The sequence below is a fragment of the Carcharhinus amblyrhynchos genome, chromosome 20 (genome assembly GCF_965287045.1).
Source record: "Carcharhinus amblyrhynchos chromosome 20, sCarAmb.v2.hapA, whole genome shotgun sequence".
Taxonomy (NCBI): Eukaryota; Metazoa; Chordata; class Chondrichthyes; order Carcharhiniformes; family Carcharhinidae; genus Carcharhinus; species Carcharhinus amblyrhynchos.
Window position 1 is genome coordinate 30,513,390 of NC_137343.1, and position 26,239 is coordinate 30,539,628.

Here is a 26,239-nt window from a genome sequence, read left to right on the forward strand (position 1 = left end):
TCTCCACTTTTAAAGGTGCTAGTCACTATTTAAATTAGATTTTTGGTCACATTGTTAACTGGAACATTGCTGCATATGCTGGGATAAAATGGGCATTTTGTGCAATGCGGTCTGTAACAAGGTTAATGTTCTTTGTGAGAGCAGGTAGATTATAGACACAAAAGGCTGAAACTTCTGACTAGCAGAGTTGCTACTGCGACAGAATGTTAGAAAATTAGGCCTCAAGTGCTCGCACCCATTCACGACTCGAGCTGCTCCTTGACAATGGCCTCGATATCATTCTTTTCCTGTACTGACGGCCGTTAAATCATAGGATCATTACAGTGCAGAAAGAGGTCATTGGGCTCATCGAGCCTGCACCGACAATGTCTTACATTTACCTCAGAACCCACTCGGATTTGTAGGTTTAAGTCATCAGCATGTTCATCTTATTCCCTCAATGGACTCTAGCTTTCTGGATATGGTCTGTGCCCAGAATCAAGAGCAGAAGGTTAGCTGTTGCTATGAAGTTGGATGATCCAACTGGTTCCCTTTGGAGAGAGGGAAAGGACTATTTTTCAGGCCTGAACTGTGTAACCTGCTTCTCTTACAATCGATGATCAGTTGGAGCAAAGGCAAACCAGTGATAGCTTCATCAGAAAGTATTCAAAAAAAGGGGGCTCGACAGTATTTGTTTATTCATTCGTGAGGCCTGGGTGCCACTGGCTGGCCAGCATTTATTGCCCATCCCGAGTTGCCTTTGGAGAGCAGTTCAGAGTCAATCGCGTTGCTGTGGTTCTGGAGTCACAGATAGGCCAGACCAGGTGAGGGTGGCAGATTTCCTTTCCTCAAAGACATTAGTGAACCAGATGGGTTTTTCTAACAATTGTTTCACGGTCATGGATAGTTACTTAATTCCAGATTTTTTTATTGAATTCAAATTTCACCATCTGCCGTGGCGAGATTCAAACATTATCTGAGTTTCTGGATTAATTCGTAAAAGGAAATGAAGCAGGAAGCACGGTTACATTGCTTCCCATTTCTATTTAATTGCAATGTATTACACTGTGCCAAGGAGCTGACCAATCCACAGGATTACAGGAAAGGTCTATTAGGACCAATCTTTCCAATTAGCTTTTACATGCATTATATTCAATACAACTCCTTTTGAGAGGAGAGGATCCCTCACTGAGTCTAGTCTGTTAATGAGGCCTTTCCATAATGTTCTCGACATTTTGGCAGCGCTTTGGGTCAGATAGGAATGTTTATCAGCCAAATGGTTGGAACAGTGGTTAGCACTGCTGCCTCACAACGCCAGGGACCCCAGGTTCAATTCCCGGTCTTGGGTGACTGTCTGCGTGGAGCTTGAACGTTCTCTCTGTATTTGTGTGGGTTTCCTCTGGGTGCTCCGGTTCCCTCCTACGGTCAAAAAATGTGCGAGTTAGGTGGATTGGCCATGATAAATTGCCCTTTAGTGTCTAAAGATGTGCAGGTTAGATGGATTAACCATGGCAAATGTGGATAGGGAGGGGATGTGGGTCTAGGTAAGATGCTCTTTCAGAGAGTCATTGCAGACTCGATGGGCTGAATGGCCTCCTTCTGCACTGTTGGGATTCTATGATTCTAAGTGAAGGAGAAACAGTCTGGGTTACAGACACAGAACCTCTTTTAATGAATCCTAACACAGGAGGGATCTAGGAAGAAGATGGAATGGGGTCTGAATCCATCACAGTCAATCATGATTTCTGTGTTCATTCCACTTCAGGTTACACCACATGCAGTGAGCTGCCAGAGAGGCTTGGAAAGAATCACAATCACAGGACTTCATGCTTCAAGTTAGTACGAGGTACTGGAGGAAGATTAGGAAGTGTTACAGACAGATTGGCCACACCTGCATTATACCACTGACTGTATTTGCAGGTCCTACACCCGATAATAGGTATGTGGGGAATTAGCACCACAGGGGGCAGGGTAGTTGTGCCAGCCATTATAAGAATGCCAGCTGCAGCCTTATTAGCTGGCTTAGGAAAAGGCAAAGTTTTGCTTTCTCAGCTGGACGATGACATGAAGTGGATGTGCTGACATTGTCACAGAGGCAATGTTCCGCACATGCAGTATTTTTGGATCTGCCTCCTTCACAGACTATAGCATCTGCATTGCCTGCACTGTCAGCTATCACACTGCCCACAGGGAAACTGAACAACTGAGTGATTCATCAGGCAGCACAGCAGCTATTTCACCTCTCTGATTAGCAACAGGCATATGACATAGCTGCCGAGAGTCACTGCATTTGCCAAAGTACAAAGTGTTGCTGATGGACACCTCTTGACGGTAAGTGTTTTTGTTTGGCTGTGGGTTAGCGAGACTCTGGAACAACCAGCCACGTGAGTTCTAACAGGGCCCTGAGGTTCTCCTGATGGGAGTTTCGTTGGAGCAAATCACCATCAGGAAAAAGATCCTCCCCCACAACCCCCAAACAAATGATCAATGGGCACCAAGATGGTACAAAAGATCAATGTCATTAGCCCAAGACCTGGCCACAGTGCACAAAGAAATTTAATGATCAAATGACAAAGAGAGGAATGGACATTGAATAAAGGATCAAACGAGATAGAAAAGCCTGACATTTCAGGCTGCTTCCAAACAGTCACAACAAACAGATTCTCATTAAAAGAAAAATCAATTTTGCGACATCAAAACGAAAAGTGTTTAAAAACCTTTGACTCCCAAATGAAAATGTCAGTGGATCCAACCTTGTAAAGATATGACCAGCTGCATATTTATGTTCACTAACATAAGAAGCTCCTTTGGTGCTACCCGTGCAATTAGATTAGGGTTGGAATTCTCCAACCTCGCCCGCAGCCGGGATTCTCCAGTCCCGCTGCAGTCAACAGAGATTTGACTAAGCGCCCAAATGTTGTGTTCTCACTGATGGCGGCGGCGGGGTGTGAGTGGCTGGAGGATATGTCAAAAAAAAATCTTTTATCGACAAATTTCTAACATGAGATTTTTGATAACTTCGTACTTAAGCACCAAATTCAACTTTGATGAGCTTGCATATGGATATGCATTTTGGGAAGTTCTTGAACATTCTTGACTTGAGGGATTACATTGCTGAAAGGCTGCACATTGGTATGGAATTATACAGGTTTAAAGGAAAAGGTCAAGAATTGTTTTAAAGAGAATTCCTGCTTTAAAAACCATTAAGTGTGATAGATTGTTCTGTTTCAACGGGCCAGGTGATCACAAAGGTGAGGATTGTTAGGCACCATTAGAGCAGGCAGACTAATGGGGAAAACATTCAACCTCGTTTTACAGAATATGATCAACAATCACTGACACAATATGGAAGGCTTAGAGGCAAAAACAGGCAGCTATTGCCTCTGAGTATAAAGGAATTCTTTGTGAAGATAACTAAATTGGCTGACAAGTGTAATCCGGTGGATATAATCTGCTTGGATTTCTCTGATCACTTGATAAAGTTTCAGGTTCTTAAAGATTAACGTTTGTTCATTTAATGAGAAAGTTGCCATCTGGGCTAACGCTAGAAAGCAGATGATGAACGGAAAGAGCAGAGTCCTGCAGCATTGTGTAACCTGCTCTGAGCTGCCTGATATTCACACCAGCAGTAAGTGCCGTATGTGGGAAGGTACACCTCGTGCAGAATGATAAAAACTTGCTGATGACATGAGGCTGGCTACATGCAGCTATCTGATGAGGCTAATACTACTCAAAGAGAGCTGAATCAGTTAAGTAAAACAAATAAAAGTTTTTAATATAATTACATGGTGGCACAGTGGTTAGCACTGCCCAGTATCCCCAGGTTCGATTCCCAGCTCGGGTCACTGTCTGCACAGAGTCTGTGCATTCTCCCTGTGTCTGCGTGAGTTTCTTTCAAGGGCTCCGGTTTCCTCCCACAGTCCAAAAGACATGCTGGTTAGGCACACTGGCCATGCTAAATTCTACCTCTGTGTACCCGAACAGGCGTTGGAGTGTACCAACTAGAGGATTTTCACAGTAACTTTGTTGCAGTGTTAATGTAACCCTATTTGTGACATGAATAAATAAACTTTAAACTTTACAAAAGATCAAGTTCGACACAGTTGAACAAGAAACATGAAGGGTGGGAATTCTCCGGCCACTCTCTTTGCAAGATCGGAGAATCCATCTTTGCATGGCCCGGCCCCCAGCTGCTACAATTCCCGTGGCGGGCAGGACGGGAGAATCCCCCCCGGAAATTGATGTGCACAATGAAAGGCCCTTATTTCTGATCAGTCTGTTATTGTGAATTGCTTCTCCTGAAAAGATGTGTAAGAGTGCATTTGTTAAGTTTTGGGTTATTTTTTGGACATGCTGCCTACACATTATTAGCTAAGTCCTTGCCAGCCTGAATGCTATGCTCATTTGTCATATGCTCATGCTGTCAACACCCACCCTACAACTGAAGCAATGCTTTAAATGACATTGGAAAGACCGCAGTGTCCTTGTTGAATCATGCTGCCATGCTCCAGCCAAGCTAACTTTCTGCCCACACTTGCCAACACGTCCTGTTGTACACTGGTACAAGATTGCACATATACTGAAGCTTTACTCCCTCTGGCCACCCTCATTAGGTCATTGAGCCTTTACTGGCATTTCCTGCTAACCAGATCAACTCTCTAGACCTCCTCTGTCACCTCCTCGCAGGCTACACTTGCCTGACTTGGCTTCCTCCTCTTACCAGGGCTACTCATCAGCTGCTCATGTTGGTCAGAGACTACACATAGGAGGCCTCTGGTGAATGCATGGGCCCTTCTCCCCTGCCTCTTTCCCCCTGCTCCAATGATGTAGACATCTCTGGAGAGAAACGTGCAACAACTAAACTACTCTTTCATACAATTAAGTGGGTTCACTTGTTCACATTAAAAAAGAATGCCGCCTCTGACCTGCGCTGAGGTTTGGAGACAGCAGAACACATGCACCTTAGAAGCCTACAAGCTGCTCAATGACAAATTACTTTGCAGAGGTTGAAGCCATCCTGGGTCCCCGAACACTGTTGCTCACCAAGGAGGCCCTTTAAGCTACAGTGCATAGGAATGCATCCACTGGGCCAATGGTTACTCATGGCGTAGTTCCCAGCCTCTGTATTTCACAGGCCGCTTGACCTCCAAACCCTTTGTGTTGTTAACACAGTGTACCCATTTATCAAACGACCCTTCAGTGTTGCAAACACAAAGCATTCAGTCGCACAGGACGAGAAGTTAACATCCGTGACTAGGGTCTGCACTGAGGAAGCGATGGAATAATTTCCCTCTCTCCATTTCTCAACTCGGTGAAAGCGATCAAGTGATCCCGTTAGCTTTTCTTTCCATTATCTGTGATGCAAAAAGCACTTGCCAAAATATAAGATGCAAGAAAACAAATATTTATCCCTCAAAGCCAAAATGGACAAAGCCATCAGACCTTCAAAGGTATCAGTAACAATCCCCAGCATTGTATTCCCATTGCCATTTGTTTCTTGTTAACACATCCATTTTTTACTTCAAGGTTTCACTGAAGAGTGAAATAATGTAGCCTGAGGTTGGCTTTACCTCACAACACGCCAGGGATTTTTCGAACAGTCTAGATTGATCTTAATCAGTTCACTACGGAAGGCACCAGTCTGAGTTGCGCTACAATAAAGCCACTCTGGGAGGTGCTTATTCAACAAACAGACTAAATGGATCAAGCACTTCCTGGGGTAATCCCTCCAGAAGGAGGCTTTGAAAAGTGGTTTATTGCCGGCTACATTCCCACGAAAAAGAAACACAGCTCAGGAAAATGGATTTGTATCATATCAGAAGGTACTTGAAGTAAACAGAGGGAAGTCTATCATTGAGACTGCACTTGTCAACATATCACCTCTAAAGGTACACATTAAATAGCCCCTGAAAATCCCTGGAGAATCACAGGATGTAATACTAGGAAAATAGACTGATGCTTAGCAAAACACAGAAACATAGGTGTGAGCAGGAGGCCATTTGGCCTTTCGAGCCTGCTCCACCGTTCATCACGGTCATGGCTGATTGTCCAATTCAATAGCTTAATCCCGCTTTCTCCCCATAATCTTTGATCCCATTCGCCCCAGGTGCTATATCCAGCCACCTCTTGAATACATTCAATGTTTTAAGTCAACTACTTCCTGTGGTAATGACTTTCACAGGCTCACCACTCTTTGGGTGAAGAAATATCTCATCTCCTAAATGGTCTACCCCAAATCCTCAGACTGTGACCCCTGGTTCTGGACACCCCCACCATCGGGAACATTCTTCTGCCGTCTACCTTGTCTAGTCCTGTTGGAAACACAGGGCAGAATTTAAAAGCAGACAGATGAAACATGTACAAATTGCAAGGTGGGTGAGGATTTCCACTGGAAGACCCTGCTGTTAGGGGACAGTTCAGCAGGTTGGGGGGAGTTGGGAGGGTGGGGGGGGGGGCTTTAAAAGAGCTGCCTGCACAAGCAGGGAGGCTCTGCGACAGGGCATCAAATTTCCTGCCCACCTTTCTGTCAAGTGTCTGAACTATTTGTTCAGTGCACTCCTCCAACCGCATTCCACCCCTCCTCAGGCTCAGGACATATCTCTCCCAATCTCTTTCCAGCCTTTATTAATCTTTACTGTCCTGTGACCACCCCTCCCCACCCCCCCAGCTCACCCCCACATCAAATCCAATAGTCAAGCCCCTTCTACATCTCTTTGGAGACACCAGACCAGCCCCATGATTGAGTGAAGCCTCCCTATACATTCTCAGACTGTCAGGGATTGATGGGAGGTGCTCTTCCTGAATGATGACCACAGGAGACTCTCCATGGCCTGGATGGAGATTGTAGAGGAGGTTAGTTATCCAGCAGAGATCCTGGGTCCTGTGCAGGAAAAGGGTCAAAGACCTCATTCGACCCACCCAGCACACTGGCAGGCTGGCATAATGGAATGTCCTAACTGTGTTAGGGTTTTCACCAAAAAGAAAAACAGATTTTTTCACATACAAATTCAAAATAACAACAACAGTTTATTATAGGAGACATTACCAGTACAGAGGAGAAAATGAAACTAAAACACGTGCTTGTGAAACACCCAATGACATCACCAACAAATCATGTGACCTACGCTTAAAGCAATCATGCAACCATTTATAATCATACAATCCCTATAGTGCAGAAGGAGGACATTTGGCCCATCGAGCCTGCACCGACAACAATCCCACCCAGCCCCTATTGATGTAACCCCATGTAGCTACCCTGCTAATCCGTCTAACCTAAACATCTTGGGACATTAACAGGTGATTTAGTATGGCCAATGAATCTAACCCTCACATATTTGGACTGTGGGAGGAAACCGGAGCACCCGGAGGAAACCCATGCAGACACAGGGGGAATGTGCAAACTTCACACAGTCACCCAAGGCCAGAATTGAACCCAGGTCCCTGGCACTGCCAACCATTGTGCCACTGTGCTGCCCACTTAAATCTATAACTCATAGGATTGTCTCTCATGTGGGGATCAGGCTATAGATTAGTGTGAATCTGCAGGTAGGTTTGGCAGGTGAATACATGGTGAGTCTTAGGATCTCATGAAGTCAAAGGGTGTGACCAGTTTGACTCGAGTGAGCGATTGGATTGCAACCTAATATCAAAAGATCAGCGAGTATGATGCGCATGCATGCAGATAAAGGGGTCAGTTGGCATTTGTCAAGTCATTTACTCTGCAAGTTCTCCTGCAGAACAAGCAGATCCATGACCTGAAATGAAGGGCAAAGGTTGGTGGAGAGGTGCCCTATCTCAAGATCCTCACCCCTGCTGAGGAAGAAGCCCTCCAGATTGCAGGAGAATCGAATGCCTGAGCTGTAGTGGATTGGGAGGCTGGAGTGACAAAACATCAGAGTGAGAATGCATCAAACTTGGTGCCGCCATGTTGGGTGCTAAGGAGCAGGTGTGGAATTGTGCCAGGCTCATAGGCTCTGTGGAATGTCAATGTGTTTGTTTTTGTTCTCCTTTACAGATCCCTGCAATCCAGATCCCTGGCCTCAGGCACTGGAGACCAAGGATTCCACCACTGGTCACAATGACACCCCTGACCCAGAGGATGTACCATCGCTCACCTCTCTCTCACCCTCCGCCAACCCAGGTACCCCCATCTAGGTTGCATTTAAAATTGACTCCACATTCATGCAAACACAACAGCTGGAGGAAAAGTTGGCAGCTGAAGACATAGGAATGTTGGAAATAGGAGCAGGAGTGGGCCATTTGGCCCCTTCAGCCTGCTACCGAAACACTTTTTAGTGAAATTGTTTCAGATTGGTAAATTTAACAACCGCGGTGGTTCAGAAGGATTTCTCAAAGGTTTTTTTTTGGTGCTACAAAACTAAACTCAACATCTGAGTAGAATTAAGAACGCAATTCTTTGGGAGTAAATCTACCGGCTCTCTGCTCTTTCCTGCCACTTCCAGGACTTCTGCCAGAGCTGGATAAAGATATACAATATAGGCAGCTATTTTACAGTGTGGGTGTGAAAAACCAGAATATTTGATGTCTATCCCATGATTTATTTCACAGGAACCCTGGAGCACTCTGTTCTCTGACCCCTCTGGTGTTTTTATGAGCAACAAAGGATCAGAAACCTCGTAGCACAGGTTTTAGCTCTTGAAATAAAACTTCCAAAACTATTTCTTCGACCTGCAAAGTTGCTGCTGGTTACTCCTCAGCACTGCAAGAAATTGAGGCCTGCCAAGTCATTATCAAGCCCGCTATCCATCCGGATAGATTCCTGGGAGAAGATTGGAAACTAACTAAGGTTGCAAGAGTCCCATCGGTGATGCAACAGAATTTGGCAATAGTGGTAAACCCAGTATATCCATTGTCATCCACTGAGACCAGATCTGATTCTAAAATGTGGTGACTTGATCGGTGCCAAATAAACTGAGGAGGCAGACGTACCAACTCCATGATTTTATTGCAAGAGAGGTGATTTTGAAGTTAAATTGCAGCCACTCAAGGGGCACAATCCTACCGCCTGTCCAAGCCACACTCCCATTGCAGTGAGAATTGACAAGCCAAATCTCCATTCACTGCAGCGGGATGGGAAAATCCCACAGGCGTGAATGTTTGGAAAATTCCAACCATGGTCTCACATTAGGGCTCAGAAGGATTTTCAACAAGGGTTACTTGCAGGTTGTATTAGTCCTCCTATGTGTATTGGCAGCTGCCCATGGACGAAGTGAGGCCTACCAAAGCAGGTTGCCCCAACCACCCCCTCAACGCACCTCACTGTATTTGCACCCCCTCCTCCAAGCCCACCTCCCCCCACCCCCACCCCCACACACCCAGCAGATGTCTGGACTGTAGCATTGGCTCCATGCTGATGTTTCACATTCTGCCTCCAACTCAACTTGTCCTCCAGCACCTCCCCAACACTGCAATCTGCTGCCTAGAAACCCAGTGCAATGCTCCCATTGAGCGCTGCCCATGCTTAAAGAGGTTTTTTTCTCGTTTCAGCTGGTGGGAAGCACATGGGAATTTGAATCAAGAAAACAGAATTCAAAAAAAAAACAGACATACAGCTGAGCACATTGATAGAGAACAAAACTGCATGGACTGATCAATCACACACAACTACAATCACAAAAAAATGAATCAAATACTTACAAATTAACAGCCAAATATACACAATGCATTCACAGATAATACACTGATAAGTACATTGAAAACTAACAGACAAGTGGTAACAAATGGCATTAAATATTAATAGTTACAGCCCAATTCATTTTATCATAAATAAGACATATTGATCTAACAGGCATGTAAGTACATTAATATGATGACACATCCCCTCGTCTCCTTAGATAAAAGCAAAATACTGTGGGTGCTGGAATCTGAAACAAAAAACAGAAAATGCTGGAAAATCTCAGCAGGTCGGACAACATCCGTGGAGAGAAAATGGAGCCAGTGGCCAGAATTTTACTGCCCCGCCTGCTACGGGAATCAGAGCAGGTGAGGGGTGGAGCATGGAAAGGCCCGTTGGCCTCGAGCAGGATTTTACAGCTCTGGGACGAGCGAGATTGTAAAATCCCACCCAATGTTTCGAGTCTGGTGGGACTGTGATCATAATCAGTGAAGGCGTGCATGTTCTAAAAATTATAAAGCGTTTTCAGATGTATTGTGGTTTATTTGTGGCTCTGACCTGTGGGAGATTAAACAAAACATGCTGGAAAAATAACTTTAATGTCCATTATCTTTATTTTTAAAGAGTTTGCCTCATGGTTTATGAGATGGTGCAATTAGAATTGTTAAAGAAAGAGGAGGTGGTAAATGGATATTTTTATTATATTCATTGACTCATGTGGGGGTGCCCATTTTAAAATTCCTCCTTGAATCTGGAAACATTGGCAAAGCCACGTCTTTTATTGCCAATCCATAGCTGACCCAAGAAGGGTTGGTGGGTCTTCCCCTTGACCTGATCCAGTCTATGCGGTGATAGTACTGCCAAAGTGCATCAGGTAAGCATTTCCGCAGTTGTAAGCCATCAGCACTGAAGGAATGGCATCCTTCCATGTCCGGATGTTGTGTGCTTTGAAGAGAAACTTGATAGCTGTGTTCCCTTGATCTGGGAGCTCTTCTCTTTCTTGGTAGTTGGTAGATGTCATGGGAATAGGAAATGTTGTCAAACTGAGTTTAGTGAGTTGCAGCAGTACACCAACCAAGTAATGCATACTACAGCCACAGTGCACCAGTGGCAAGGGATGAATATTACATCCAGTGGCAGGTGCACTGATAAGGCAGACTGTTTTGTCCTGGATGCTGTTGAACCTGATTCATGTAGTTGCACCCATTCAGTTCAGTATACAAGCATATGAACATGGATACATAGTAAAATGTTATGGCATTGAAAAAGACCATGTAGGTCATAGCACTTGAAGTGTTTATCCAATTATTTTTAAAATATAGTGAAGATTCTGCCTCTGCCAACTTTTCAAACTGGGAGTTCCAGATCCCCAACCACCCGATGGCCATAAGAATTACACCTCAACTCCCCTTTCATCCTACTGCCATCCTAATATCATGTTAGCACAGTGGTTAGCACTGCTGCCTCCTAGTGCCAAGGAGCTGGGTTCGATTCCTGGCTTGGGACATTAACTGTGCGGAGCCTGCATGCTCTCCCCGTGTCTGTGTGGGTTTCCTCCGGGTGCTCCGGTTTCGTCCCACAGTCCGAAAGGTGTGCTGGTTAGGTGCATTGGCCATGCTAAGTTCTCCCAAAACGGGCACCAGAGTGCAGCAGCTAGAGGATTTTCACAGTAACTTCTTTGCAGTGATAATGTAAGCCTACTTGAGATACTAATAAATGAACTGTAAAACTTTCACTCAAGATATTGAACTCATGCAGTTCAGCAAGGATCATATTATTTCAGGCAACAGGATCACATTTACTGCAACGACAAGTAACTTCCAGTTACTGGTTTTGAGGTCTGTCCTTGCTTGCCAAGATATTCTAGTATGGATAGATGCTACATCTCATTTACAATGCAACCAGAACAAAATAAATTGAGACTGTACTGATGGCCAGAAACTAAAGAGGTAGATATACCTAATACAATATTGAAAGCACGACCCTAAAGGCTATTTGCATCACTCCTACTCTCTGCTCAGTGGCGGACAGTCAATTTATTCAGCTAGTCTCACTGACCTTTGATCATTAGCAAGTGTGTCCAACAATGGCTTTTCCTTAAAGAGGCCCCACCATGGTGAAAGAGAGTTCAAGATTTCCCTGACCTTGGTGTGACAAAGAACGTTCTGATCTCGCCCCTAAATGACCTATCTCTAATTTATGCCCTCATGTTCTTCACTTCCCCACTAGAGAAAACAGCGGCAGCGATTCTCCCAAAAAAATTCTAAGTGTTGAATTTGTGTGAAAACTGAAATAAATCATGCTGTGTTTTTCAGTGGGAGTTCAGAGAAGAATCTCCCACTCTTGGTGCATTGCAGAGTGCACCAGCATGAACCCGTTAAAAATCAGTGGGGGAATCTATCCCCACGGAAGAACATAGCACTGTGCGGCCACTGTACATGCGCCAATCTGTCAATGCCGAGATGGCACATGTGCAGTGACCCCCCGTCTGCCAGCTTCCCGATAGCTGGCCAGCCCCACGACCCCCGTATTGCCAGCCTTACGATCCCCCTATGGCCCGATCACTAGTCCCCCAAGCATGCCCAGACTCGACCTCACCCCTCCAACTCTCCCACCCTGTTCTCAGCCCCAATCCCCAATCGCTGGCCTTCGTACTCCCCCACCGATCCAGACTGCAGAGTGGCAGTAGGACCCCCCACTGATCGCCCTGCATAGGTCCTACCCCCTTGGCATTGTCTTATGACTGACTGGCAGTGCCAAGGTACATCTGGCATTGTCATTTTGCTCCTTGGGCAGTGCCAGGGGCCCAAGCTGGCACTGCAAGGTGCCAATGTCCAGAGAGCACCACTCCTGCACCCCCACCCCCCAACCACCCCCTCCCCCCGCCCAACCCTCTTGGGGCACTGTTTGACCCCCACCCCATTCACACCAGTGGGGTCGGACTGCTAGCTCCCTGCAAATGGGGACTTATAATAGTCCCCATTGGAGTGAAATACTTCTGGCAGGGTTGGGGGAGAGGGTAGCCACCCCAGAGGTTCCAGTCCTGGGCCCACTAATACCATCGAAACGATGGACTGCATTTCCCATTTCCGACACGGAGCTGATAGTGCCGGAAATCTGGCACTGGTAGATGTGCTTGGGGTCCGACGCCCAGCGCAGATCACGCTAATCCGCGACCACCTAAATCTTCCGGCCCACTGCGTTAAAAAAATCAGCGTAGCGGGATGAGAGAATCTCCCTCTGCATCGCTATATACAGCCACTCCCATCAACTCCTCTGATCATCACCTCTGTTAGATAACCCTTAATCTCGCAAAACTCTTTGCTACATCGTTATTGATTCCAGCATAATCTCTTCACCCATGATCCTGGACTGTTCCTTTGATATCAGGATTTAAATGCTAAGTACATTTATTATTGATCCATGATCAAATTACAGCAAGAGACCGGCCCAATCAATTGGTGTGAAGAAGTGTTGTAATTAAAGAGGGTTGCCACAAAGAAAGGAGGTGTTTTGAATTACAAGTAATTTCATCATCCTTTTGTTGATTTCCAAGGAGTAAGAAAAATGTCCTCCTCTTTGTTTCCTTTGTGAAGATGTTACTTCCCCTTTAAGGTGCAGGTATCCTCTGGTCACTAGTCCAGGTGGCTATTTGATCCCATTGTCAAGTTGATTGAAGAGATGAGCATCTCAGTGATCCCAGTCCCGTCCTCACTCAGACTCCGCACTTGCACTTGCAACAGGGGTCACTGGTTAATTTCCCTGACACTTGGGCATTGACCCCATTTATAGCAGTCCTACTGCCAGTCCTGCTGAACCCAGCACACTTCAGCACTGCACCAAGCGTTTTGCAATCTGTAAGGTTCAGCTACCCAACCACAGGAATATTCCTTAAAAAAAACCTTAAATGTATAGTTCTCTGGATATCTTTCAGAGAAAGCAAAAGCACGAAAGCACTAAATTTACTTCAGTATATGTATATGGGCACCAACCCAGGGCCTTTTATTGATCAACCAAAGCAAAACACTGCAGATGCTGGAAATCAAAACAGAAAATGCTGGATAAACTCAGTAGGCCAGGCAGCATCGAGGTAAAGTTTATTTATCACTGTCACAAATAGATTTACATTAACACTGCAATGAAGTATACAATGAAAACCCCCTAGTCACCACGCTCCTGTGCTTGTTCGGGCACACTAAGAAAGAATTTAGCTTGGCCAATGCACCTAATCCAGCACGTCTTTCAGAGTGTGGCAGGAAACCGGAGCACCCGGAGGAAACCCATGCAGACACAGGGAGAACATGCAGACTCCACACAGACAGTGACCCGATTCAGGAATCAAACCCAGATCTGTAACGCTGTGAGGAACAGTGCTAACCACTGTGCCACCTTGCTGCCTATCAGAAACAGTCAGAAACATTCCAATTGACAAGGGTCATTTGGATTCAAAACTTAAACTCTGTCTCTCCCCAGACCTGCTGAGTTTATCCAGCATTTTCTGTCTTTTAGTGATCGGTCCATTAATTTAACTCCTTCCCAGTATCAGGATCAGCAGTTGAACCTAATCACTTCCTGATGCTGTTGAAATAAAAATATTCCACAGAATTCTTCTTAATGCTTAAGATAAGAAGACCTCTTTGTAACGTTTTTTGATACAAGTGACAGAGAAATTAGCTTTCAGGGTTTTCTGTTCCCACTCAACACCTGGAAGAAAGACTAGAAAGGCTGGCAACGCAATACGAAAAAGATTTTGTTGCAGTTTAATCGGGCTCATAATCCAAGTGGAACATTCCCTGGAATGAATCTTCAACCATGGCGCTGTAGTCTGTATAGATTACTGACTCAGGTACTATGAAATGAGTTTGCCATCATAGTTAAATTATATTATTTTCTATTCCACAGCCATTAAATACAAGGCCGCATCCAATGACGTGGGAATTAATTACAAGACCAGTAAAAGCAGCAATTAGCTAAATTCAATTACAGAATTCTAGCACAGAACGAAAACGGAGGACAAGAAGATCATTTGGCCCATCAAGCTCATTCCTTCCACAGATTGTGTACTAATCTGCTATAGGCACCAATTTTATCTGACCCAGTGAAAGCTTCAGAGGTGCTTTCCCTCTTGTCTCAACATCCAATTAAGCACTACTCCAGACCACGCGTTTAACTTTCTGTCATACATTATTTATCTTTCTGGAATTGATTTAAATGTAACCCACAGAATAAGTAGAACCTCACACGTTAAGACAACTCCAGACTTTTTTACATGTGAAACTCCCTTGTGATGTCCATACAAACACGTGTTTGCAATTTATGGGTTTGTTGACTAAAATAGAATTCTTGGAATTTTGTTCAGGCAGTAGAATATTGTAGGCAATTTCTTAAAGACCAATTTGATGCGGATGATCCATAACATGCCCTTTACAAATATGATCTTTTTTTTGGCATTCATGTCTTTAAAGATAAAATGAATACCCACACACTGTGCGATGGTATCACCAGTCTGACAGGCACACAGAATAAATCAGATTATATCAGCACGGTATCTATATAAATCTTGGAGTGAATACTTTGGCTCAGTTATTGTATGGCTATGATCATATCCCTTTTTATTACCCTTTACATCCAGCACACTCCACTGCATGTTTGTGTTAATCTTGTAATGTTTGCTCAGATAACCTCATTTACAGCTGAGTTCTGAGACACAGTGAGATCCTTTGTTCTATTCTGTGTGGTTCATTCATTGTGCATTGAGCACTGAAAATTAGAGAAAAATCTAACCACTTTGACCACTGCAGTTTACGAGTTAAGCTTGATACATAGGATGCCATCCTTCTTCTGTCGAAAAGAGTGAAATGAAACAGATGACAGTTTAAATAGAAACACTTCTTACCAAGTACATGATGTTTGCAATACTCACAAGAATAAAATAAATCAAGTACAGATGTATACTTTGGGAGATGCCTCAAGTGCATTTCCAAACAGATTTTATGCTTGAGTCCAGATGACTGAACAGCACATTTGCCATGATAACTATTCACTTGAAAATAATTCACTTTGAAGGACAGGTTACCCCTTTCAGAGGTACTCTTGCATTTTATCCCATGTATCAATTTTGGATGCGGTAACACTGGAGGGGAAATACTTCAGGAGACTAGTTGTTCTTTATTATGAGCCCAAGGATAAGAGGTTTACTTCTTATTCCCAGCAAGAGTTAACTGAAGGCAGCAATATTAAAATATTAGCAATTTGTTGATCAATAAGTGAATACGCAAAACAATCATACAGAACTCTGATAAAAAAAATTAAATGCTGGATAAACTCAGCAGGTCTGGCAGCACCTGTGGGCAGAGAAACAGAGAATGATTTAGATCTAAATGGTCCTTTTGGAGAAGGGTCATTTAGATCCAAAACATTAACTCTGTTTCTCTCCATGGATGCTGTCAGGCTTGCTGATTTCATCCAGCATTTCATAGAATCATAGAATCCATTGCAGAAGGAGGGCATTCGGACCATTGAGCCTGCATCGACAACAATCCCACCCAAACCCTATCCCTGCAATTCTACGTACTTATCCAGTTAGTCCCCCTAATGCTAAGGGATAATTTAACATGGACAATCCACCTGATCCGCATATCTTTGAACTGTGGGAGGAAATTGGAGCACCTGGAGAAAACCCACTCAGACACAGGGAGAATGTGCAAACTCCACACAGACAGACACCCGAGGCCAGAATTGAATCTGGGTCTCTGGCACCGTGAGGCAGCAGTGCTAAACATTGTGCCACCCAATTTAGCTTTTTTTATTTCAGATTTCCAACAGCTGCCATATTTAGCTTTCATACGGAACTCTTCTGTCTGCTATATTAATATTGGTATTAACTGGCTTATTACGAATGGACTAACCCCTTCTCTAAAACTAGCAAATGGAGGAATGTTTTGTAGATGAGTTGTGTTTCCCTGCTGCTACAGTCAATAGCCATTTCCAAACTATGGAACATTGCCTGCATTTAGGGGACATAAAATGGCAAGACTGTCTATTTTAATGATTCACTAATGAAACTGTAGGAACACGTGGACTTGAGATGAATGACTTCTGTGACAGCAACTGAATTAGCAAGAATGAAGAACAGCAGCCAATTATGACACTGCTGTAATTTGGAGTTTTTACCACGTCATGAGCAGCTAACAAGCCTCTTAACAAGTACAGAGTCAAATGTCATTTATTCATTTTTGCAGCACACACAATCTATGGAGAATTGCTCCAGAAGATGCAGGGGAAGCTTAATTTTCAGCTCATACTCTGGGAATGTGGATAAATACAGGTGAAGACTGCAGGGTAACATACATTAGATTATCCACTCCAGAATGGAGCAAAGAATGGACTATTTGAAGGAATTTTAATAATGGACTTGCTTCAACACTCATTGCCGTCTCTCAGTAATATAGATAGGAACTGGGTGGCACAGTGGTTAGCACTGCTGCCTCACAGGGCCAGGGGCCCAGGTTCGATTCCCAGCTTGGGTCACTGTCTGTCTAGAGTTTGCCCATTCTCCCCGTGGGTTTCCTCTGGGTGCTCCAGTTTCCTCCCACAGTCCAAAGATGTGTGGGTTAGGTGGATTGGCCATGCTAAATTGCCCCTTAGTGTCAGGGGGACTAGCTAGGGTAAACGCACAGGGTTACGGGGATAGGATCTGGGTGGAATTGTGGTCAGTGCAGATTTGATGGACCGAATGGCAATTCTTTCTGCACTGTATGATTCTATGACAACTTCGCTCTTTCAATTTCCATGTTTTATGTTGTATACTAGATAAAGGTGATGTACAATTGAAGAATGCAGTGTGGAACAGATGGTGCACCTTCAGATGTGAAACAATTTATTTATTAGCAGGCTACATAGATTCATCTAGGAGGGAGAACTTAAATGGTATTAAAAACAAGGGAGAATGAAGAAGATACTCCATGACGACATATTGCATCAAGTCCATGTACAGTAATGGTGTATAAGACTTCATGACTGTGTGGTAGCCAAATGGATAAGTATGTCTATTTATTCATTTTGTACCATCTGCTCTCTTCACACCGCAATGAGAAACCAGTCACACCGCAATCTGAAGGGCACCACTCACCAGAGCTCTAAATGTCACTATTCCGGTTTGAAACAAGACACTGGCATAGATGCATACACAGCATGAGAAGTAGTTAGTGATGCTGATAAGGAAGTAGAGGGTGAGTCAGGGAACACTCACTGATGAGAAACGAAACCAGTCACACCAATCACCGGTGTTTCATGTTGACATCGGTGTTTTGGGGGAAGAAGTTAATACAACGAGACTTCTTCTGTCATGCTTTCCCAGAGTTTGGTGGCGAGAGTTTGCACTTCTTCTCTCTCCTTGCTTCAGCTCGAATGATCCTCATTGCCATCCCTCGGTGATAATAAGTAGGAAATGTTGCAACAATGGGAATTTCATCTTATAATGTGCTGGGATGGCAACTCAACTAGTTTGAAAATGCACTAGGATATGGATCAGGGCATATCTGGTGCATTTGCCACTGGGTTGGGATGGAAGAGAAAACACTGCATAGTATGGGGATGATAAAGGCATAGAAGATGGGGAATTTTGGGGGATGACAGGAGGAAACTGAATGGCAGTGAAAGATAACGGAGTGGGAAATTGAAGCAATGGAGGGGAAAGTAAATGGTTGGCAATAGAAACATAGAAGATAGGAGCAGAAGAGGTCATTCGGCCCCTCAAGCCTACACAGCTATTCATCGTGATCATGGCTGATCGTCAACTCAATAGCCTAATCCTGCTTTCTCCCCAGGACTTTGATCCCATTCGCCCTAAGTGCCACATCTTGCTGCCTCTTGAATACATTCAATGTTTTGGTATCAACTACTTCCTGTGGTAATGAATTCCACAGGCTCACCACTCTTTGGGTGAGGAAATGTTTCCTCTTCTCCAACCTAAATGGTCTACCCTGGATCCTGAGTCTGTGACCCCTGGTTCTGGACATCCCCACCTTCAGGAACATCCTTTCTGCATCTATCCTGTCTAGTCCTGTTAGAATTTTATAAGTGTCTATGAGATCCCTCCCTTATTTGTTTGAACTCCAGCGAAAACTGTCCTAACCTAGTCAATCTCTCCTCATACATCAGTCCCACCATTCCTGGGTAAACCTTTGCTGAACTCCCTCGGGAATAAGAAGGTCCTTCCTCAGATAAGGAGACCAAAACAACAGAAGGGAAGGGGGAGAAGATGTTAGCATTTTTTTGAAGGGGGTGCAGGAGAGAAGGTGGAACAATCCCATGGCATGGCAAGGAAAGAGAAACCCAGCAATATTTGTGAGTGGGAGGAAAATTGTTAAAATGAACATGTTAAGGGAGACGGGAAAGGATATAAACTCAGAGGATTGGAAAAGTAAGTGCCTCTGTGAGGGAGTAAGGAATGTCTTTACTAACTGGGTCTGGAGCAGATTGAATATCTTTTATGGACTGTTGTTCTGGAAGGGAGCATGGATTTTGGAGGTGGGGTAATCGTTGAGATACCTTTTAGTAACTGACAGTTTGGTATAAAGTTGAAGTCTGGATCATCAAGTGCCCCTTCTGACATGTATGGGGACTTGAGGGTAGAATTTCAGGCAGTGGCACAAAACATAGTAACTCCATTGCAGTGTTAATGTAAGCTTACTTGTGACACTAATACATAAACTTTAGATTTGATTGGCCCTTTGTTAACTTGACTGATATTCAGTTCCATTGCAGGTAATTGAGTTAAATGTCAGGTGCTGCATAATGGGCGTCAGAACCCAAACTGCCCGTATTACACCAGCACTCAAGATAAGTTGCTACACCACAGGCCTTAATGGCACTGCTTCCCTACAGAGAATTGTATAAGACCATTGATATGGTTTCTTGAGTACTACGTCTGAAAGTGGTCTGGCTCCATCTATGTATGTATCGTCAGCTGCTATGTCAAGCAGCGGAACAATGGTTATATTGAATCCGGACTGCTATCAAGTATGTGAAGATCCCAGTGGAGGTCTGTAACACAGATCAGAGGTACAGCAGGAGTATCCCTCACGTATGAACATCTGATGAATGCTTTCAGTGCTGTTATGAAGATTCCAGTGTCCAAGCACAAAGAGATGGTCTATCAGTGCAAAGTACAGAGTAATACATGAATATGTGGATGAGAAGATAGGAGGCATGGTTAGTAAGTTTGCAAATGATACCAAGATTGGTGGCATAGTGAACGGTGAAGAACGTTATCTCTGATTGCAACAGGATCTTGATCAATTGGGCCAATGGGCTGACGAATGGCAGATGGAGTTTAATTTAGATAAATGCGAGGTGATGCATTTTGGTAGATTGAACCAGGGCAGAACTTACTCGATTAATGGTAGGGTGTTGGGGAGAGTTACAGAACAAAGAGATCTAGGGGTACTTGTTCATAGTTCCTAGAAAGTGGAGTCACAGGTGCACAGAATGGTGAAGGAGGCATCCAGCATGCTTGGTTTCATCAGTCAGAACATTAAATACAGGAGTTGGGAATGTCTTGTTGAAGTTGTACAAGACATTGTTAAGGCCTCACTTTGAATATTGTGTACAGTTCTGGTAACCCTATTATAGAAAGAATATTATTAAACTAGAAAGAGTGCAGAAGAGATTCACTAGGATGCTACCCGGACTTGATGGTTTGAGTTATAAAGAAAGGCTGGATTGACTGGGACTTCTTTCTCTGGAGATTAGAAGGCTGAGGGGGTGATCTTATAGAAGTCTATAAAAGAATGAGGGGCAAAGATCAGCCAAATAGTCAATATGTTTTCCCAAAGGTAGGGGAGTCTAAAACTAGAGGACGGAGGTTTAAAGTGAGAGGGGAGAGATACAAAAGTGCCCAGAGGGGCAATTTTTTCACACAGAGGGTGATGAGTGTCTGGAACAAGCTACCAGAGGTAGTAGTAGAGGCGGCTACAATTTTGTCTTTTAAAAGCGTTTAGACAGTTACGTGGGTATGATGGATATAGAGGGATATGGGACAAATGCGGGCAATTGGGATTAGCTTAGGGGTTTAAAAAAAAGGGCGGCATGGACAAATTGGGCCAAAGGGCCTGTTTCCATGCTGTAAACCTCTATGACTAGACGATTTACACTTGGCAATTTGTCACAGAGGAAGCAAGCACATCAGCAAAGCACACTGAAATGTACAGTACATAGGGCATAAAATTGATTCTATGTTTCAATATATTTTATTGTGGTTCTTTCATTGCACAGAAAATGAAGTAGCTGTTGTAGAAGAGGGAAACAGACCTCTGAGATATCCCAGCGGCATTACTTTATTATTCTTCTACGAATGTGAGCATCGTTGACAAGGTCAGCATTTGCTTCCTGTCTCTAATTGGCATTGAATTGAATGACTTGCTAGACCATTTCAAAGGGCAGTTAAGAAGCAACCACATTAATATCAATCTGAACTATAGAAACATAGAATCCAAACACTGCAGCAGAAGCCATTCGGCCCATCCAGTCTGCACTGACTCTCTGACAGAGCATTCCATCCAGGCCCTATCCCCACATATTTATCCTGATAATCCCCCTAACCTACACATCTTGAGACAATAAGGGACAATTTACCATGGCCAATCCATCCAACCTGCACATCTTTGGACTGTGAGAGGAAACTGGAGCACCCGGAGGAAACCCACACAGATGCGGAGAGCATGCAAACATAGACAGTCACCCAAGACCGGAGATGAACCCAGGTCCCTGGCACTGTGAGAAGCAGTGCTAACCACTGTGCTGCTCTATATCTGGAGTCACATGTAGGCCAGTCCAGTGAAAGATGGCAGCTTTCTTTCCCTAAAGGAGTTGGCAACACGGTGGGTTTATCAGACAACCATTGATTATCATTGCTGAGATTAGCTTTCAGTTCCAATTTTTATTACTTGTTGAATTTAAATTCCATCAGCTGCTTTGGTGGGACTTGAACCCTCATCCCCAAGAGATTCGTATGAATGACCAATCTAATGATATTACCACTATATCATCTTTCCCCTAAAATTATAGTTCAGGGCAACTGCATTCAACACTGCCATTGCTAACACAATGTAATTCACTGACAGCCTTCACAAGTCAAACCTCGATCATTGCCTCCCTTGTTAATGTGCATCACCTTGTGCACATTTGTTTAGGTAGAGAATCTATTGGAGCAGACACATTGACCAGGATAGCAACTACTGCGAGTTCTGAACCTCCTTTGCACTTTTGGCCTGCATTTACCTCCTTGCCTACTGATGGGTAGCTTCCAATATAGCAAAAGGAACAAGTGAAATGCACTTAACTGTTATCCATTAAACTGTAATATATGCAGTAGCTTTCAATAATTTAGCAGTTTTCTACACACTAAACAGCATGATTCAACTCTAAAGTTTGTAACAATTTAAGTAAATCCTATCCTAGTGCCTACTGTCCAAATTTTTTTCATATTTAAGTTGGATTAATTCTTCAATGGAGAATCAGAAAGGAATGTCATTTTAAGGTCTTTTTGTATCAGTGAAATCATCACATTGTTATCCATTAAAGCAGTTTTTTCACAAGCTAGGTGATCTGCAGTCCACTCCATATCAATTTATTCCACCACGAGGTCCTTCTAATTCCTACAATTTGTATTACATAAAGAACCATACAGCTGGAAAGTAGTTTCAAAGATCAATTTATCTTTGGCTGCATAAAACTGGCTTTCTGTTTTGCATTTGCAGCCTTCAGCAGAAGAAATGAAGGAGAAATAGGCCACAGGGTGCACAGTCTACAGTATTTCTAGTTATGGAAAGACACTGAAGCTGGGCAGTGAAGTGCATTACAATATAGTACTGTGATGCTTTCATCAGAGCACTTTCATTTATTTCAGGCTGATACAATTTCCCCCACCTCAATACAATTGATATGGACAAACCCAGCCACCCACCTAGTGGAAACTAGCCCACAAAGCAAAAGCCCCAATAATTTGGTACAAATTGACCATCTTATTCAAAGCGAACACAATGATTCAATATGTCACATTAGCGCTGCTCTTTTGAAGTAAGAGTTAGGCTGCATTGCCAAGGTGATTTAGAGGGCTTCTGCGTGCAACCTGTGCTATAACTGCCAAAACGGGAAATTGCTCTGCCCCACAGTACTGGCATCTTTCACTGGATTTAACAGAAAAAGAAGGACCATTATCTTTTAAAAAAACATAAAGTGGCAAAGGTATCAGAACTACTGTTTCTTGTCAACACAAAGCCTACGAAACACGCTACTGGGCAAAATGTATTTGATCCTATTGACCCACAAACAGGACAGCGGAGGGAGAATAAACAGAGGCGCCAAGTGCTGAAGCTCACTTTCTGAAATATACAGATCATATAAACTCAGCAATCAAACCCACCAACACCAAAATTAGTCAATACCATTTCAAATTTTGGTAATAGCATGCATTCTTTTTTTTAGTAATACCAGTCAGTAACAGATTCCGACAATACACATATGATCACACTCGCATGAGGGGTGGAAGAGGGCAGCTGTCTCCTCCCCCCCCCCGCCCCAATACCCAAACAACAACGCTGACCATCTAATATTGTTGAAAGCAAAGTAGGGACACATCGTGGACTTGCTTATTTGTAATGGGGGGGGGGGTACTTCTAGGATCAATGTGTATTTTCAATATTTCGCTGTTCCCAACGTTGTTACCGCTTTTGTATTCATCTTCTTCCATACCAACATTTCAAAGTTAATTTCCCGTCCATTTAATCATAAAATTATGTCATGGGATCATTAGAAATAATCCGGGAAGTCGTTGTGTGTTTGTGAGGGGCGGATAGTGTTAATGCTTGTGCTGGATTTTAAGTTAAAAGCACAAGGACATCCTCTCTCTTATCTGGGAAACGATCAAAAGAAAAAAAATCCACTTTTGAGACATGTTTAAAAATCAAAACATTGTGGAAATCGAAGCATTGTAATGAGGATGTGCTGTGTGATCTCAGCCGGATCCCAGAGCCGGGCACTGATGCATTGCTCCCCACACAAAAGTTGACCCCATTGCTTCCCTTCTAGCACTGACTCGCTGCCCCTCCCAGTACTGAAGCTGCCTTCCCAGCACCGGCCGAGGGTGGACTGGATTGAACTGGGGGGTACATTATCCCGACTGCACCTGTCACCAATCCTGAGAGCAGTAAATACTGCCCACAATAAAACAGCATTTCAGTGAGTGGGATTCACTTTGTTTGTAAACTTGTTAGAAGCTGCGTCAGAAAATGCAGTGTATCTGTTAAATATATATATATTAAAATTGATATTTAATATATAGTTAAGGCTCCAATCTAGCGGCCAGTAGGTTAATGGAGGATGGGATCTCTCTGTCACTTGGTTGTGGCTGTCAGTGGGCTGGAGAGAACGAGCTGTTAAGGCGCAACTGGATGGGGAAGTCGGCGACACTGCTAGGGCATTGCAAACCTCAATAAAACGTTTCCTATTCTTAGCGCGCTGACAGTGGTCCAAACCCCCATCCACGTTCGAAAAAAGATGAACGGGTAATGGCTGATAATTAACCTTGAAATAGGGTGGAAAGTTCAGGTTCTCCAGGCAGGGAGTTGCAGTAAGGTGTGTGTACTCAGAAGCCTGTCTTAGTCTCACTCTGCGGTCACCCTGTGGATTTGTAGCTCCACTGTTCTGATTAGATCCATCCATTGCTGAGTGGACACGCGTTGACTTAAACTGCAGGGATCCCCGATAGATTTGAACCGAAGGATGTAAAGTTAAAGCGGGCGTGCCATGTTGCTAAACTTCTTGAAAAAATTTTTGGAACAGGATGTTCCAAGTCCATTTAACATGCTGGCTTCCCTGTCCCTGACAACATTGTGTACTAGGGGGTAATACCTTTTCCAGTTATTTGAGAACTCATTGAAGTGATGAACTGCCCAGGTGATAAGTACAGTACAATTTCGCTGTAGATCGCCAGTTTCCCCCATAAACAGCAGATGATTTCGGGAAGCGACCGAAGGCACCAGACCAGCATGCTGCCGCTCTCCCAGGCAGGGCACAGAGAGGCAGCCTGCTCATTCGGATGGGAGATACTCTCCCCTGCTCCCTCGACTCGGCAGCCTGCTTCAACTCCAAGGGAACCTGACACAGCAGCCCATCCGCGACTGGAGTCCCCCAGCCTCTGGTGGACAAGGGATTACAATGTGGAGTTCAGCTAACAGGGGGGAACCAGAAATAATGGACTGTCCAACAGAAGAAAATCAAACCTTCCTGACCTGGATAAACTGGGCTCGCATTCTTCACGGGGAAAGATATCATTCAGGTGAATGTTATGGAGCAGAAAAGCTTGTGAAACTGGAGTGGTGCGCTGTATTACATGTCTGTGAAAGTTGGGATATTTCATTCGTGGATTTCCTTCTTCCTGATCAACAGTTTGTTGAATTTCCTCAATTTTTTTTTCACAGACTGGAGATTCACTCCCCATTGCATGAGGACAGAGATTAATGAATTGTACAAGAAAATGCACATTCTCCAGTCGAAAGGGTTTACTTAAAAATAAAGGATAAGCCAAGAATGTAGGTGCTCAGAGCTGGGCATTTCCCAATTCTCAGCAGAGTGAGGGCAGTCGCTCCTAAGCTTGTCCCTGTTGGGGACGAGGATGCAGTGCGTCGCCGGCATCAGGAAGGGGATGGATCTGAGTCTGACTGATACCCCAACCGATAGCGATCAGAGAGAGTGTGGAAACCGCCAGCAAAGTGCTTTTCCATCCCATTGTACACACCGTTACTCCCTAGCAGACGGGACAGTGCTCCAGTTATTAAATCTCCGAATTGGACGGCAGTCAAGATACAATTGCTTTAAAAGTGCGAAAGAGGAAAAAAAAAGCCAAGTTGCTTGTTTTGGTTAAACTTCAAACTTACCATTGCAGAATAATGCGGCAAAAATCACAACCTCAGCCATGCAAGGGCGCAGGGTAGTCAGCTTTGCAAATCCCAGAGTCCGCATGTTGCCTCGGGAATGATTTGTAATCTTTCCCGATGGGACAGCTTGAACTATCTGTGCTCACTTGCTAAAGCTTTGCTTTCTCTGTGCAACTCCAGCAGGCACTGGTTAATCCTGCCCTCTGCCCGGGGCACTGTTGTCAGGCAGCCAGGAGCGAGAGGGAATGAGCCCAGAAGAGAAGAGGCCAGTCTGCCCCCCCTCTCCTCCTCCTCCTCCCCTCCTCCTCCTCCTCCGCCTCCTCCCCTCCGCGCTCCCTCTCTCTGCCTTATCTCTCTGATCATGCTCCACTCACTCACTCAGCCTGCACCCCGCCCCCTCCCCGCCTGACTGGCAGACCGCCCGGCCAATCGGAGGCCGGGACTCGGACTGGCCCCGCCCCGCAGCAGGGCGGGACTCACTGCTGATTGGTCGGAAATAGGGGAGTGGGCGGGGCCGGCCGCTGTCCAAGTCGAAGTTGTCCTGGAGTCTGGCAGAGGGATGGGCAGAGGCAAGAATGCCCCCTGCACTGTGTGGCAGAGGGAGAGGGTGTCTTCTGCACTGTGGGCACAGAGGAGAATGTCCCCACGCATTGTCGACAGAGAGGAGGGTGCCCCTTGCACTGTGGGC

The 26,239-nt window shown here is 44.4% G+C and overlaps 1 protein-coding gene across 1 annotated transcript in view; it reads right to left on the minus strand.

Annotated features, from left to right (window-relative positions):
* The window catches only part of LOC145355894 (transmembrane protein 132C-like), a 928,035-nt gene extending 902,269 nt beyond the window's left edge, over positions 1–25,766 (minus strand). Inside the window, exon 1 of the mRNA XM_080208358.1 lies at positions 25,552–25,766. Coding sequence (XP_080064484.1) covers positions 25,552–25,636 — 85 coding nt within the window. The 5' untranslated portion in view covers positions 25,637–25,766. The remainder of the gene's footprint in view (positions 1–25,551) is intronic.
* Positions 25,767–26,239: the final 473 nt, after the last annotated feature.